We start from the raw sequence: 15944 nt of genomic DNA on the forward strand, positions 1-15944 counted from the left end.
GTATTTCCTACTTTCATCTTTCCTTGTCAGATCACTACACTGCTTTTCCTCACTTCTTAAAACTGACTTTATTAGTTTGGGGAGTGGATTTGGGAATTTTGTAAGTGTGCAAGTTAGGTATGTTCCTGTGGACTACAGAAAGGCTGCCTTCTTTCATTCCTCTCTTGTTGCTGTCTTTTTACAGTGATCATTTTATCCAGTATCAACACATTTCCCCAAAGAAAAAGATAGCTATGGCCTTGATTTAGTTCTTGGGTCAGTCGTGGTCCATTAGACTTGCATCAGGGTCTTTCATCTCTGGAAGTTATTTGTTCCTGCCAGTTCTCTAAAACATGAAGAGAATAAATAAGGAGCTTTATCTTTGTACACTGCAATTTCCAAAGTGCTAGTGAGAACGGGTGGGGGTTCTGCCTCCCTTACTGGTATCTGCTCTGTCACCTTGTGGTTCAGTGAGACAGAGGGCAGCTGGGATTGTGATAGAGCAGCTCTGGAGGTGCAGGGAAAGCAAGCCAGGGTGCAGCTGCTTTGAAGCCAGCTGATCTTTCTCAGTTGTCCAGTGACTCTTCACTGTAGTCACATGACAGGAGATACACATTCAAAAAAAGCCTCATGCTGGTTGCAGTGTTTTATTGAGCATGATTTTTAAGAATGCTTTTGAAGTCATCCTGCCAGTTTCATGGGAGATTGGTTGTGTTGCAGCAAAGGTGACAGCATCTGCAAAGAGCTGTTTGGATATTAAAACAGAGCATAACTGGAAATAGTTTTCTTTTTCTAAAGTCACTGATTCTGTATAGATATTGCTGAAATGGATTCTTTCAAGCTTGATGATAATTTTTGCAGTTGACATTTCAACTGTTACACTTACTTGGGAAGCTCTGCTGCATTTGTGGTTACTGTGCACATCAAGTCATGATACTGTGAGGTCTGCAGTGGAATGAAGCTGCTAATAGAGAAGATCCCTGACTGCTTTCAAACAACCTTATGTTACTTCCTTAGTTGCCATTGGATTGAGAAATTAAAAATCTATCATTTCCTCTTGCTGCACCTGCTGCATATAACTAATGCTTCTGGATGTTTTGCAGAACAGAATAATGCAAGAAACACAGCATCTTGGAAATATTTATACTGCTGTTTGGAATATGTCTGACTGTCTGATTCTTGGCTACTTAAATGCTGAGATACCAAAGCATGAGTTTGTGAAATATCTACCACCTTGGTTTAGACGAGAACTGACTCTAGAAAACAGCATGGCAAGAGCTTGAAGGGGGAAGTTTGCATCCAGAGCCTGTGCTGGTTCCCTCTATCTCCTTCATTCTGGATTTACTGGAAGCAGGCATTCAGTTAGGCACTTTTACTAGTCCGGACTACACCTGTTGTGGTGTTTCCTTCTCATATTACACCTGAAAGGTTGTTGTATTATCTATTACTGAAACCTTGTAATTACATTTGTTCAGTGAGCTTATCTGCCCAATACTGGATAAATACTCTCATTTAAATGAAGAATGTCAGAGGCCACGCTGGAGCCCTTTTAACACAATGCTGATATTTGATACTTTACTGTGCTATTAACAGAGGGATAATGTGATATGTATGCCACTTAGGGAGGAAATGAAGCCTGTCTTTAGCAGATTGCACTTGCTTTAAAATTGATTTGGACTCTCTGGTTTTTTTTATAAATTTTTCTTTTAAATCAGAAAACAAGTTGCTAAGTGATGAAAATTGTCAAGCTAAAATAATTTGGGATGTTAAAATGGAATCATACTCATTCCTTTCTGTGAAAGTTGGGCTGACCATTAGGTGCTAAATAAAACATCTAGTTCATTGTTGCGAGCAGGAAAGAACTCTCCTGTCAGAGTCTCCTGTTGTGGAAAAGGGGAAATGTCACATTACACTTTTAAATGAGCATCATGAGTAGGAAAGGTTTCCAGTAAGACCACAATTAGATTTCATCGAAAGGAAAAGGAATTTCTTTCAGATATCTCTTCAAAAGGGCATAAAAATTGTTGAGGGCATTTAGGAGAGATTAATAGAGTGCTTTGGATGCCTGAGATATAAATCATGAGTCATGCTGTGAGAAAGATCAAAGTCAGTGGAGAAACTTAATTTTAAATTACTCCAACCCTTCAGTGTACATCAACAAGAAAAATGAATGCATTTTGGACAACGAGGATTTGTAAGAAAAGGCCTGTTAGCATAGGAAATAATTTACTGTGTAAGCTAAACTGGCTGGCAGAATTTATCTGTGGGTAAAAGGAAACAAAGTTTTTCAAAGAAACAAGCAAAAGGAGAATATTGAAATACCCTAATTCATCTGTAGGACACTGATGCAATGGGACTTTCAAATGTAGACAATGGGGACAAATTTTACATAAGTAAGGGGAGGAAAAGCAATGCACTAATTTAAAAAATATGTCTAGAGTTGAACTTCAGTTTGTCTGTTTGGAATCCAGCTGGGGGTATTTAATAACATCAGAGTAATAAGTAAATGCTCTGTAATCAGCAATTTGGAGAGTTACGCTGGTACTGAGCCATACCAGCATCTCTAACTACTTGTAGATTACACTGCTGTTCAGGACAGTAAAAGAAGGGCCTCCAGACCTTGCATCCCACTGTGGACTGGTTGCCAGTTTTCACTTAAGCACAGTATTCATCATCTTGGCAACCCAGTTTTCTGAAAGATAGAAATTTTTCAATGACCTATATATAAAAATGGCAAATCTAGGCGAAATACTTCCCAAAGCTTTATATTTGTGCAGTTTTATGGTAAAAATCGTTCCAATTCGTCAGGAAATTAAGGTAGTTCATTCATACCTGTAGCTAAGTATTTAGCACAGCACTACTATATTGCCAGTAGCTTTTCATATTTTGCTATTCAGATGAATGAAGCTGTTCTATTTTCCACAGCTAATTAAACCTGAAGCAGAATATGTGTTTGGGTATAAGAGCAGGTTATTAATAACCTGACTGGTAGTTCGAGTTGCCATTATTTAGTCGAACCTACTATTGAGGCAGTGACTTGGAGCAGAGTAACAATACGTATTTTTACACTGTAAGGGCTTTGAGGCATAAAGCTGCTTCATGTTACCCTTAAAGTAGTAGGGAAAATAAACTTGGCAGTTAAATATATTACTGGTGAGATTTATTTTATTTTTTTTTCCATACTGTATTCCCTTTCAGTGTTACCTCATTACACCTCCCTGGGCTTTTTCATTTCTCCTATTGATGGTCTCTTAAACATGTGATTTTTATTGGAGTCACCCTCCTACCAAGGTATGGTTTGCAAATGTAAACCTCAGCACTTTCTCTACAAACTAATTCCAGACCTACGGTTGCATGTTTTCTTTTTAAATAAAACAAATTCATAAATACCTGCAAATTCTAGGCTAATAAATGTGGTCTGGCTCTATGGTCAAAAAAAATAAGGCAGCTGTAAGGCTAACAGGTTGACAGCTGCTTTGCTTCACGGAAGTGTTAGCAGTTTGGCTGAATGTGTCTGCTACTTTTTATGACCTTTTCTTACACTGCAGATAGAGCAACTATGTGATACACTGAGTAGTGTCCCTGGGAAACAGTGATCTCTAGTCTGGCTTCTAGAATATTTATGTGGACCTTCAGCTGCTCTAAACCATCATAGCACCACTGGCTGCCCAACTTGCTCCTGACAAAACAGTCCTTGAAAATGTTACCGTTAAGACATGCAGGCAGAAGTTTTGAAAAAGTTTTGGTTACTACAAAGTAACCAAGAGACCAAGTGTTAGAGGAAAAGGGTGCATGCATGAGAGGAAATGTTTTGATGGCTGGGCTTGGTAAAGGGACTGGTGATTGGCTGGTCAGAGCAGGGGGAGGAGGCATTAAAACTGCCAGCGTCTCCAGATGACGTGTTCTTCACTTCTGTTCACTGCATGTGATGCCTCAGTATTAGGATCCTTCCAGATTCCATCTTCATTTTCCACATAATTTGAAAGTTGAAATGACACATTTATCAGCGCAAGACATAAACATGAGATCTCTGTACATCATGCGTCCACTTTTCGCTTTAAATATGTGTGGTGCATGGAGCTTACTCTGCCTTTCTGGAGATGATTTTATGTAAATAAATGAAACTTGAATTCACATTTTTTCTAAGACTGTTTTTGTGCTCACACATATATTTGCATTTGAAATGTCAAGTGCATCTCCCAGTGATTGTTGTTAATCTTGGCCTTTTATGCATCCTTCCGTATATTTTCTAGTTTCCGATTAGTAGAGGTATCATTTTTAATTATGTTTGGAAATCAGCAGTGCAGATTGCTGAGAGGAAGGGCTGAGCGTTCTTCATTGCAAAAGCGTTTTCCCCCCAACACCTCGTTTGTACAGACAAAAAGCACTAAGCTCTAGAGAAAAAAGCAGATCTGCAGAAACTTGTAACAGCTTGCTTAGTCACAATGTATGAGATGAGAACCTCAGGAGGCTCAGCAGCAATGTGTCACATTGTCTTCACTTCTGTTGCCAGCTTTGCCAAGAAATAGGAATGACTGCTTGGGTTTGTGAAGAATTTATTAAAATGCTGTTCGTGGTGTGAGAAGCAATCACAAAGCAAATTGCCAGTCACTGAAAGGAAGAACAAGCAGAAGTTGATGCAAAATAGTAGCCATGGATTTTGTCATTTTGCTGTGTTCTCTTCATTAGCAAATCAACATGATGTTTTGTCAGACTTCTGTGGGTAGAGGGAAATATTCTTAATTTTGATGTGTAGGTAACTGAACGCTGTGTTGTTGGCATCGTTTTGCTGCTAGGGTTGTGCCCAAAATGCCTGTCACACGTGGCCAGTAGAGACTGGAAACTGATGTATTTTTTACATCAGTGAGACTTTAGTATGAGAAATACTTAAGTAATAGCAAAACAAATACAACACTAGCAAGTGATGCTGTTAACATGGTTCAGATCCTTTCTTATCCTGGGTAATTTTTTGGAAGATAACAAGGAAAAAAACCTACATTTCTAGGTAATCAGGAAAAGTTTCCAAGACATCATAAATCTCAAGTCCTTGGAGGCTTGTCAAACTCAGTGGAAGACGTTAGAAACTTTGAAAAGCCAACTAAGAATTTTGTTGCTGTTTGTTTATAATTCTTCTTCTAAAAATAAAGGAAAATGAGGAAGAGTTTCATTTTCTTTCTGCTGGAGAGAAAAATGCTGCAAAATATTGCTACTTTTGAAAAAAGGAAAGATCACTTTCTGTGACTTGCAAAACAATTAACATCAAGGAGTTTTTCTGTGGTCAGGAAGAAAACCAAATTTTTTTTAGGTTGTACGTTATATGCAGAAACAAATGTTTTCATAGATATATACTCACCTTAACAGAGAAGGACTGCAGTAGGCTATACTTCTACTGATCCCCGCTGAGCCAAGTAAGAAGATGGGGAATGAAACTCAGAGCCACTGTGGGGTTTGCGTTTAAGAGATTAATTTATTGAAAAATCTCTTGATTTTGCCATTAATGGGTGGAGTTATTTTTACACTAGAATAAAAGCTTCTGGGATGGGAAACTACCGAAGGATCCTTTTTGTGGTGCCTGGTAATCTGACTCTCTCTGTAATGTCAGCAGCCATTCAGTATACCATGCCAAGAGAGTGCAGGTGTTGCAGAAAGAAGAAGCAAGCAAGCAATTTATGTAATTCCCCTCTAAGCAAATGCTTGTTCAGCCAAGTGATGTGCAAGAGGAATGCTGATTAATATATTGTCAAGAAAAAATTGCTTTAATGCCTTGCCATAATTGGGGGGAAAAAAGTGAACATTGCGATAATATTTAATTTAAGCACATAGAAAATAAATAAATAAAAAACCCCAAACAAAACAAAACCAAACCAAAAACACAACACCCCAAAACACATGTTAATTATTAATAATTGTCCTTCTGCTGGTGTGGTTACTAAAAGCCTTTAATTTTCAGTTGAGGTGGAAAAGAATCATAGAATCATAGAAGAGTTAGGGTTGGAAAGGACCTTAAGATCATCTAGTTCCAACCCCCCTGCCATGGGCAGGGGCACCTTACGCTAAATCGTATCACCCAAGGCCTCGTCCAACCTGGCCTTGAACACTGCCAGGGATGGAGCATTCACAACCTCCCTGGGCAACCTATTCCAGTGCCTCACCACCCTAACAGGAAAGAATTTCCTTCTTATATCCAATCTAAACTTCCCCTGTTTAAGTTTTAACCCATTACCCCTTGTCCTGTCACTACAGTCTCTAATGAAGAGTCCCTCCCCAGTATCCCTATAGGCCCCCTTCAGATACTGGAAGGCTGCTCTGAGGTCTCCACACAGCTTTCTCTTCTCCAGGCTGAACAGCCCCAACTTTCTCAGCCTGTCTTCATCCGGGAGGTGCTCCAGCCCCCTGATCATCCTCATGGCCCTTCTCTGGACTTGTTCCAACAGTTCCATGTCCTTTTTATGTTGAGCACACCAGAACCGCACACAATACTCCAGGTGAGGTCTCACAAGAGCAGAGTAGAGGGGCAGGATCACCTCCTTCGACCTGTTGGTCATGCTCCTTTTGATGCAGCCCAGGATACGGTTGGCTTTCTGGGCTGCAAGCGCACACTGTCTGCTCATGTTCATTTTCTCATCAACCAACACCCCCAAGTCCTTCTCTGCAGGGCTGCTCTGAATCTCTTCTCTGCCCAACCTGTAGCTGTGCCTGGGATTGCTCCAACCCAGGTGTAGGACCTTGCACTTGGCAGGGTTAAACTTCATGAGGTTGGCATCAGCCCACCTCACAAGCATGTTGAGGTCCCTCTGGATGGCATTCCTTCCCTCCAGCGTATCAACCCAACCACACAGCTTGGTGTCATCGGTAAACTTGCTGAGGGCACACTCAATCCCACTGTCCATGTCAGCGACAAAGATGTTGAACAAGACCGGTCCCAACACCGATCCCTGAGGGACACCACTCGTTACTGGTCTCCAGATGGACATTGAGCCATTGACCACAACTCTTTGTGTGCGGCCTTCCAGTCAGTTCTTTATCCACCGAGTGGTCCATCCATCAAATTGATGTCTCCCCAATTTAGAGACAAGGATGTGGTGTGGGACAGTGTCAAACACTTTACAGAAGTCCAGGTAAATGACATGAACCGCTGTACCCCTGTCCATCAGTTCTGTAGCCCCATCATAGAAGGCCACCAAATAGGTCAGGCAGGATTTCCCCTTAGTGAAGCCATGCTGTCTGTCACCAAGCACCTTGTTGTTTTTCATGTGCCTTAGCATGCCTTCCAGGAGAATCTGCTCCAAGATTTTGCCAAGCACAGAGGTGAGACTGACTGGTCTGTAATTCCCCAGGTCATCCATTTTCCCCTTCTTGAAAATGGGGGTTATATTTCCCTTTTTCCAGTGGTCAGGAACTTCACCTGACTGCCATGATTTCTCAAATATGATGGAGAGTGGCTTAGCAACTTCATTCACCAGCTCCTTCAGGACCTGCGGATGGATTTCATCAGGACCCACAGACTTGTGCACATTCAGATTTTTAAGATGGTCTTGAACCAGTTCCTCTCCTACAGTGGATGCAAGGTCTTCATTCTCACAGTCCCTGTGTCTGCCTTCCAAGGCTTGGGTGGTTTGGTCAGAGCCTTTGCCAGTGAAGACCGAGGCAAAGAAGTCATGAAGAACCTCAGCCTTCTCCAAATCCTGTGGAAAGCGTTAAGTATGTCTATATTTTGTAGTCAACAGAAAGGTTCTAGTCTCTTCCTCACCTGCTGTTACAATTGCACTCTTAGAGGGATGGTAAGCTGTAAAGCTCAGAATATGGTAAGGTGTTGGTCTGCATGAGCAGGAGGTGGTGTTCTACCTGCAGTGGGAGAAGGCAGCTGCTGTTGAGGAAAAGACTGCATATGTCTTATGTTATACTTACGTATCAGACAGTGAACATTAGGTTTAGGGATAAGATCAAATTGCACACAGCATTTGGGGGCCAAGTAAATGCTAATCAAGAGGAAGTCTGGCCTGAGTTATACCACTTGTTTCTGTGAAGAGCAAGGACCTGCTCTAGATTGAGGTATGGAGAGATATCTTTGCCCATATCAACCCAAAATAAATGAGGTGGATGGAACTTTGCTAAAAGTATGTATTATCTTGACTTTAATTAATAGTGGTAATTTCAGTTCCACTTATTATTGCTGTAGCTATGAGGGACAAATTATGTAAAGCTGTATCCAAATGTATTAACCAAGCGAGATAATATCTGCCTTTTGAGATTGCAGAGTAGCGGGCACATACACAGTGAACGCTCAGGATTTCTGTATTGTGCTGGTTTTGTTTCACAGGGTCAAAAACCTATTTTCAAAAACAACTTAAAACCTGGTTTTGGACTGATGCTGTCTCATTTTGGTTTGAAATGTGGACTTAAGCATAAATATACTTTTGTGCAATGTGGGGGTTCTGTCGTGATGTCCCTGGATTTCTGCATGCTGTATTTTGATAAAAATAGCAGGCAGATTGTATTTCTTTATCTGCTGGGTAAGTCAGAAGATTTTTGTTACTTATGTGAGAATTTAGGAAGAACCCCTTTGGGAGTTACAACATGCCTGTGTGGTCAGGAGTAAATCAGATGCATAGCAGCTCTCTCTAATACTCCAAACTGCTAGGGCAGAAGCTCCTCTGTGGAGACCTGGGTTTTGCTTAGTGTTGTATTTTTGGAAGTGGTCCTTCAATTTGCTACTTGTTTCAAGTTTATGGACTACAGAAAGAAAAAATTAGTGCTAGCAACACTGTATTTATTAGGTTTTTTTTCGCACCTCTTATTTATCTGTAGGTTCACGCTTCTAAGGGCAAAGTAACACCAGTGCTTGTGGTTGTAACCTGCATATTGGGATTTCTAGTTGTGCTGGATGCAGGGAAAAATGATTCAGTTATTGATACAGCAACGAGAAGTGACGCAGACTGTGGAACTCACTCCAGCTGCCCAAAAGCAGTTACTTTGCAAATTTATGTTACCTATATGTAATATATTTATATTTACAGACATAAGCTGATTCTATGAAATGGGTGTGGAATTCACTTTAAATCCATGATATGCCTGATACACACATCTGATGGTTGGCTTGCTGACAGTATGGGAAAGTACTTGCTCATGACATGTACAGCTCTTGCTCGTCTCTGAGAATCTATACTGTGGCCTTTGTGTGTTTCCTATACTTAGTGGGTTCTGCTGGGTAGATAAGGATGAGGAGGAATATTCATTGTTATTTTTATTGCGGTATGATGAACCAAACATTTCTTATTTTTAAATAATAATACTTCACCAGGTGCATCTATTTCCTCACGGATAAAGGGATAAAGGACACATAAAAACGCCTTTCAGCCAAATGGGCTGTAAGGGAACTGATCAGAAGTGGGAGGTTTTTATTGTACTACTTTTTTTACACACACACACACACCCCATTTAGTATCAAAACTGACCTTTCACATGCTTGGTATTAGCAGCATTTCGAGTAAGACAAGCAGATTTTCATTGCTTTGGGGCTTCTGAAAGCCAGAGCCCAATCAGAAGCTTTCTCTAAAGATAAATGAATGGGACAGCGGATGCAAAACAACCCGAGGCTTCTGGCTAAGTGTGCAGACATCTCAGATAATTTGCTTTTTTGTTTTTCCAAATCCTCAGTCATTCCCTTGTCTCAAGAGAAGTTTTATTTCCGAAGGAGTTCTTTAAAATTACTTCCTTTAATCACAGAGTTGGAGGGAGGTTTGATGGAACTTTTGACAGATATTCCTGTAAGGAACCAAAAATAATAGAGATTTGTTCCTTAATAAATGTAAATGACAGCAGATTCAACAGCTGTTTATCATCCTCCTCTGTCATTGATACTGCACATATTAGGCACTGCACCAAAGTGCGGTAAAGCTTAAGTTTCCATCTTAAGTACTTTATGTTCTGTAAGGGAGGGTGTTAGCATTGTAGGGCTGGTGTTTTGTGCCTGACGTAATTGGAACTGAAGTTTTTAGTATTCTGTTTCCAGCTTAAGGATGCCTTTTGTTATCAGGACTTTTGCATTTCCTCCCTTCTCCAGTCCTCTCAGATTCCTCCCTTCCTCAAGAGATTATGTACCAAGAACAAGGAGTGGAAATTTGGGTATTCAACAGGCAGTGGAAACAGCACACTTTATGTTCATCAGAAATGGATCTGTTGCAAAGCCAAGTCACTGACCTTTCTGTCCATCATAGGACTTGTCAGGAAGAGCTGGGCTCTGCTTCACAGTGAGCATGCCTGATGTAAGGAAGTTCGTCAGTGTGCCCTGTGGGCACACACAGGCTCAGCTGAGCCCTGAGAATGTCAGTATTACGTGCTTTCTGATTAATCCACCTCTCTTCGGTGTGTTTCAGTTTCCCTCTGCAGACTGTGGGCTTTTTTAGAATTCTCTCCTTCCTGCTGAAACCTGCACAGAACCTCCCACAGTTGCGAGGTTCGCAGAGGACTAAGCAATGCTTCTTGGTCCAACTACAGCCGTGGTCTACCCGGAGAACTTAGTTTCGGTCTAGGACTGTGTTCATTGTAGAGGTCAGAGGGGAAAGCTGTATTTAAACCAAGCTATGCCTCTTTCTTAAAACCCTGCAGGGCAAACATAACCAAAGTCCCCTTCTGCTACAGCTGTTAGTCTACTCAAGAGATGCTAAAGCAAGTCAAGGAGAGGGAAACTGGGGAGGAGAGAGGTGTAAGAAGGTGGTATAGATGTCCTGCTGTCTTAACCACTGCTGCCCACATAGGATCCATTAAATTTCCAAACAGCTACCCAGAAGCATTTTGTGTGAGAAGGCAGCATGGCTTTCCAAGCCTTATGCGGCTCAGAAGAGGCAGATGTTCTCTCTGTCTTTAAGGCCTAATTGCATGTATTGTATTGTTTATCAGTTTGTGGTATCCTTCCAGGCTCTGTGGTTATGGGTTCCTCCAGTGAGGCCTATTTTATTTAGCATTCAGCATTTTAATTGCACATAAACCTCTGTATCTGCAGCTCCTGCAGCAGGCATCTCTCTGAAGAAGCCTTAAGATGTCATAATATTTGAAAGAGAAAAATACGCATTTTTTGCTAGCACCTGTAATTTAGGTACCAAAATAATTGGGTAGGAAGCATCTCTTACCTCTTTTTGAATCTGATATGAAAGACAGTTACAGCTTTTCAAACCTGGCTAAAACTATGAATTATCCTATAATATTTGGATAGATCTAATGTAGGCAGCTGTCAGACAGAAATATTTTAGCTTCTGTATATTAGTAACACTTGCAGAGGAGCTGTCGCTCTTTCCAAAGACCCTTTTTGTCGCATGAAATGAGGGGAACTCACTTAGCATGGTAACTACTGTGGAGATACTTGGAAAAAAAAATTGTCTGCATGAAATAATTATTCCTAATTGAGAGGAGGAGAAGTTTGGATGGACTTTAACCATTGTTACAACATCCCTGTGAGAGGCGTAGGAGGTCTGTCACTTTAATGCTGGTATGCTACTCAGGTTATTCTAAGAATTATTTCTTGACATTTCAGGAGCATTGGGTGTGCAAGTTGTTTTTTATCATATTTTCCATGTGAAGTAAAATTGAAAAAAAGAAATAGGAAGAGCCTTTAGTGATCATATCGCATCACTGTTAACCAACAAAGGCTGTAACAAGCTTCTGTAAGACACATCACAAATAGTATTAAAGTATCAGTTGGGAATTGGGCTATAGTTTTGATTAGATTTATCCTGGCTTTTGATATGGTACAAATTCTCCCTACCTAGCCTGATTCTCAGCCTGGGGCTTAACGTTTTGCCTAGTGTTTATTTTATTTGGTTTGCTCACCCATTGTATTTTGCATAAGTTTGTCATTATGTTTTGCCTGAGCTGAACTGCTCCACCTGATGGTGAAAACAAGAAAAGGCCGTATCTCATGCGATGAGGATTTACCTGAAAAAATGTAGTCTAATGGAAGTGTATAATGCTGTAAGGGTATGTGTGCCTTTATCCAGGAGGCATACTAATGATTTTCTGTCCTCTTTATACTGGATGTAGAGCAGTTAATATTATGTAAAAAAGTTGCACAAAGATCTGGAATCCACAATTTTCTTTCATATTTCTAACAAGATACCCTGTGGGTGGGTACTTGTACTGTAGACACATGCTTCTCAAAGAGTACAGATGCTGTCAGAACCCGAGATGCAGCTGTGCATTGCAAGACGTGCATATCTGAAAGGAGTTGTTTCTGCTCATGCACAAAAAGGGAAGTGTGGCTCCTTGGTAGCTGGTGGTTTGATCATGTTCCTATTACCCAATATGGAAATACTTAATGGTTGGGTATGTTGGGTAGAAGAGCTTGTCCATATGGTAATTTCTGTCTCGAGTCCTTTTAGTTGCACAGAGGAAGAGGTAAAAAATAAAGAACTCTGAAAGAAACAGCCTGCTTACAAAGAAAGATTTAAAAGGCTCTTTTTTAATCAAATAAATCTTATGCAAGCAGCAAAGAAACAGGAAGCATAACAGAGCTGCGTGTTCCCAAGTCTTTTAGTTTGCCCAGCTTTCTGCAGTGCAAGAATCTGTAGATGCACTAAAGTAAATTTCTCTCTGGAACTTTCCATGTTGCCCTAAGGTATCAGAGTCTTTTCTGTGTGATAGCAAGATCTATCATCTCTGGATGGTCATGTCTTCAGCCAGGAAAGCAAAAGGCATGATTTGCTATTTTAAACTCATGTGGCTGGGATGAAGGATGGATCCTATACGGTAGGATGCTTATATGTAACAGCACATGCAAGGAACATTCTTTAGAATGTCTGAGCAGCCTAAGGCAAAAATTTCCTGTGCTATTAGGAAGGAAATGTGAGATCTGACCACCTGAGCACAAGCTGATTAGGTTCAGCCTGCACTCCTGCAAAAGTAAGGTCATGGGCCACCAACTAAAAATCTCTGTGAACAGGGAAGTTGCTCTATTTCGTGCTGTGAAACTTTGAGCTATCTCCTTGTTGTATTCAGTTTTCATAGCCTCTATCAAAAAATGCAGATTTTAAGCTGTTTCTATAGTTTTGTCCTTCACTTGTGTTAACTGTATACACTTACATTGACCAAAATGGTGTGCACTGACCCGTTTTTTCTTACTTCTCTTTCTCAGACACCCTGGCTCTGGAATACCAGACAGTGCTGGAACGGGTATCCATATCAGGTAAAAGTTACAGTGCTATCTAAAACCAAATACGGCATCTCTGCAGAGCTCTGCTTTTATGATGAGGGGGCTTTGTGTCAATATGTTAGTGTCAGTGTGTTACTTGTAATTTCAGAACATTGCTAGATACTCTTCATCTTGCTTGAGTTCAAGACAGCAAAGGCGAATCTAGCTGTCACACCTGTTTTGAAATAAAACATGGGATCTGAAAACAGGTCTGAGAAATCTAACCATGAAAGCAGAAATCTGTAACAGTGGTAGAATGGTCATTTTTTAAAAAAAGTTCTGAGAATACTGGAAGTTTTAGTAAAGCCTCAGGTTCAGTGGGTTGGGAAAAACCAGTATAGTTCTTGTAGCTGTTATACTGCATACAGGGTGAAACTTAATACTTTCACCCTTGACCTTTTCATGGAGGGAAACCATTATATCTTTAGAATCCCCCTACATTATAGTTATGTATGGGTTTAGAAATACTAATGATACTGTTAATAAAGAAGCTGACAATCTTCACTGTTTTACTAGAAATGTTCCGCAGTGAGTTCTCTTGCTATAATAGTTGTTCATTGCTAGCTCTCTTCCCTTTTTTAACTACACGTAGTTAAAACCTTATTGTCAGCCTCACTAAATCAGAAAAATTATTATATTGGCTCAAGAAATGGCTTTAAAAGATTGATTTTAAGTGTACACATTTTTTATAAAGTGTAAGCATATGCCTCTGATTAAATAACCCACATAAAGCATTCAGTAGGAACCTAAAGGCTGTTTTTCAGCTGAAAAGAACTGGTCTGCAAAGGAGAATGGGAACAAGAGAGGAAACTGAACTGCTTCTTGCCAGTAGAAATAGCTCGTGCCCTGATTGGGTGCATGGTTGTACCATGTTTTGGAGATGGTTCATTTAATCCCTTAAGAAGATGCCCTCAGGAGCTTCTCTTGTGCCAGTGCCCCTCTCACACTGTGATGGAAGGCATGACTAGCAGGGAGGCACAATCACACAGAAATTAGAGAAGGTCCTAGGACTGTCTCTCTTAGGCTGGGGGCTAAACAGTTTACATGTGCCACCAGTTACCTTCTTCAAAGTTACCTCAGGTTGGTTTTGTTTGTGCACAAGTTCCTGTGTCTTGTTTTTGTTTTACTTTTAAACATCCATGTAACCGTGTTGTGTATCAAACAGGATGCCTGGATAATTTTATTTTATTTTCATCTGTCCAAATCTTAACATGTTCACACAAAAAAGTTTACATTATTTAAAAGCAGGATTTTGTATTAGAGCGCTGTTTAAAGCTTGACATTTTCATCATAAGCAGATGCGATTATATGCTCATAGCATTACTTTAATCTGCTCTAGCATTATTTCTTTTGCTGAGCTTTAAACCCACATTACTGATGTACAGCAAGATGTTTCAAGTGATCTTTCAAAACAGACTTAGGAGTACTCAGAATTTAGTTTGTTCTAAGTTCCTAACAGACAACGTCGTAATTTTTGGTATTAGAGTATTATAATACTGTCAAGATTAAAATATGAAAGGAGGGTAGGCTGGGGAGCTTTATTTTTCCAGAGCATCAAAGTTTGAAAGAGGCAACCATCATAATTTTTCTTACATAGGATGCTTATGTATAATTCAGTAATCCCCCTGTGATTAAACATGCCCACATTGACCTTAGCTGCCTGTAATGTGAGTTAGATTCTATTAACCTTTTCTCATCTCCATCTTTCAGCCACTGATGCCTGACCTTCATTATTACTACATAGTTGAATTGTCATTCTACTGGTCCTTAATGTTTTCTCAATTCATTGACATCAAAAGAAAGGTAAGACCAATGAGACTAAAATCATTTAAAGCTTTAAACACAACTCTTTCTTTACTTGAGGAATACCTGTATTACCTGTGCAATGAACTAGAAATACAGTTCTTTCTAGTCACCACCTCTTGCACATACTCACTGCTGAGAAATTGGTGTCGAAGTGCTTGTCTACTCTGTTTCTTGTTACTATGATGTGGAGTTTTTCTGTGCAAGAAAGAACCTGGAATAATCAAATATTCAAGGGGAAATAGCAGCTGAAAGCCCCTTTTGCTCTTATACAATGATCTGAATAGAATTGAACGGATAGTAGTTAGTAGGTATAGTGTTTCTTCTAAGAGTTAAAGGATGAAATATCCATGACAGAGCAAGACTGACTCATAAATTCACAGTATTACTTTGGTAAGATCTGTGAGGGTTTTTAATTTATTCTGCAAAAGGATGGTATGAACAGGAATAAATTTAGTATTAAAAAAGGTGTTATATTTAATCTGGCCTTTACTGTTATGAAATTTCAAGTAGCTGATCCTTGCTATTAAGGAGCTATTAGTGAAGAAAATAAAGTTCTGGCCTGTTAAAAACGAGTTTTCCAGTATTAGTTTCACCCAGTTATATTCCTTCATCCAAGATCTCTTCTCCAAGGAAAGTGCTAGTCCATAGCAGAATAGACAGCACAACAATCATTCTGAAACAACAGTCCACTGACCTATTCTTTCAGGCTTTTAAAAATTTGGAAAATTATTTTTCTAAAATATTTGGAAGGATTTTATAATATTTTATATGCCTCCTTCACCTGTCAATTAGAAACATAGGATCATAGAATAGATCGTAGGCTATACTAATGGAAAAATCCCTGTTTACTAGAATTTTAGCAGAAGTGTAAATCTGAAAAGAGTAAATGAAGTGTCCAGCATATGCTGAATAAGCTTATCTGCTATTTGGAACCACAGTGTGCTCCTGGAAATCTTATGTCATAGAACAGAATCAT

At 39.9% G+C, this 15944-nt stretch overlaps 1 protein-coding gene across 7 annotated transcripts in view; it reads left to right on the top strand.

Moving 5' to 3' along the window:
* CERS6 (ceramide synthase 6) overlaps positions 1-15944 on the top strand; it is a 122654-nt gene that overhangs the window by 70726 nt on the left and 35984 nt on the right. For all 7 annotated transcript variants that reach the window (XM_061452647.1, XM_061452656.1, XM_061452679.1 and 4 more), the window contains 2 exons: positions 13106-13156; positions 14873-14965. In XM_061452647.1, coding sequence (XP_061308631.1) covers positions 13106-13156; positions 14873-14965 — 144 coding nt within the window. The remainder of the gene's footprint in view (positions 1-13105; positions 13157-14872; positions 14966-15944) is intronic.

The sequence above is a fragment of the Pezoporus flaviventris genome, unplaced genomic scaffold (genome assembly GCF_033815535.1).
Source record: "Pezoporus flaviventris isolate CSIRO_AGI_PZ_B2104156 unplaced genomic scaffold, CSIRO_AGI_Pfla_v1 ptg000001l, whole genome shotgun sequence".
Classification (NCBI taxonomy): domain Eukaryota; kingdom Metazoa; phylum Chordata; class Aves; order Psittaciformes; family Psittacidae; genus Pezoporus; species Pezoporus flaviventris.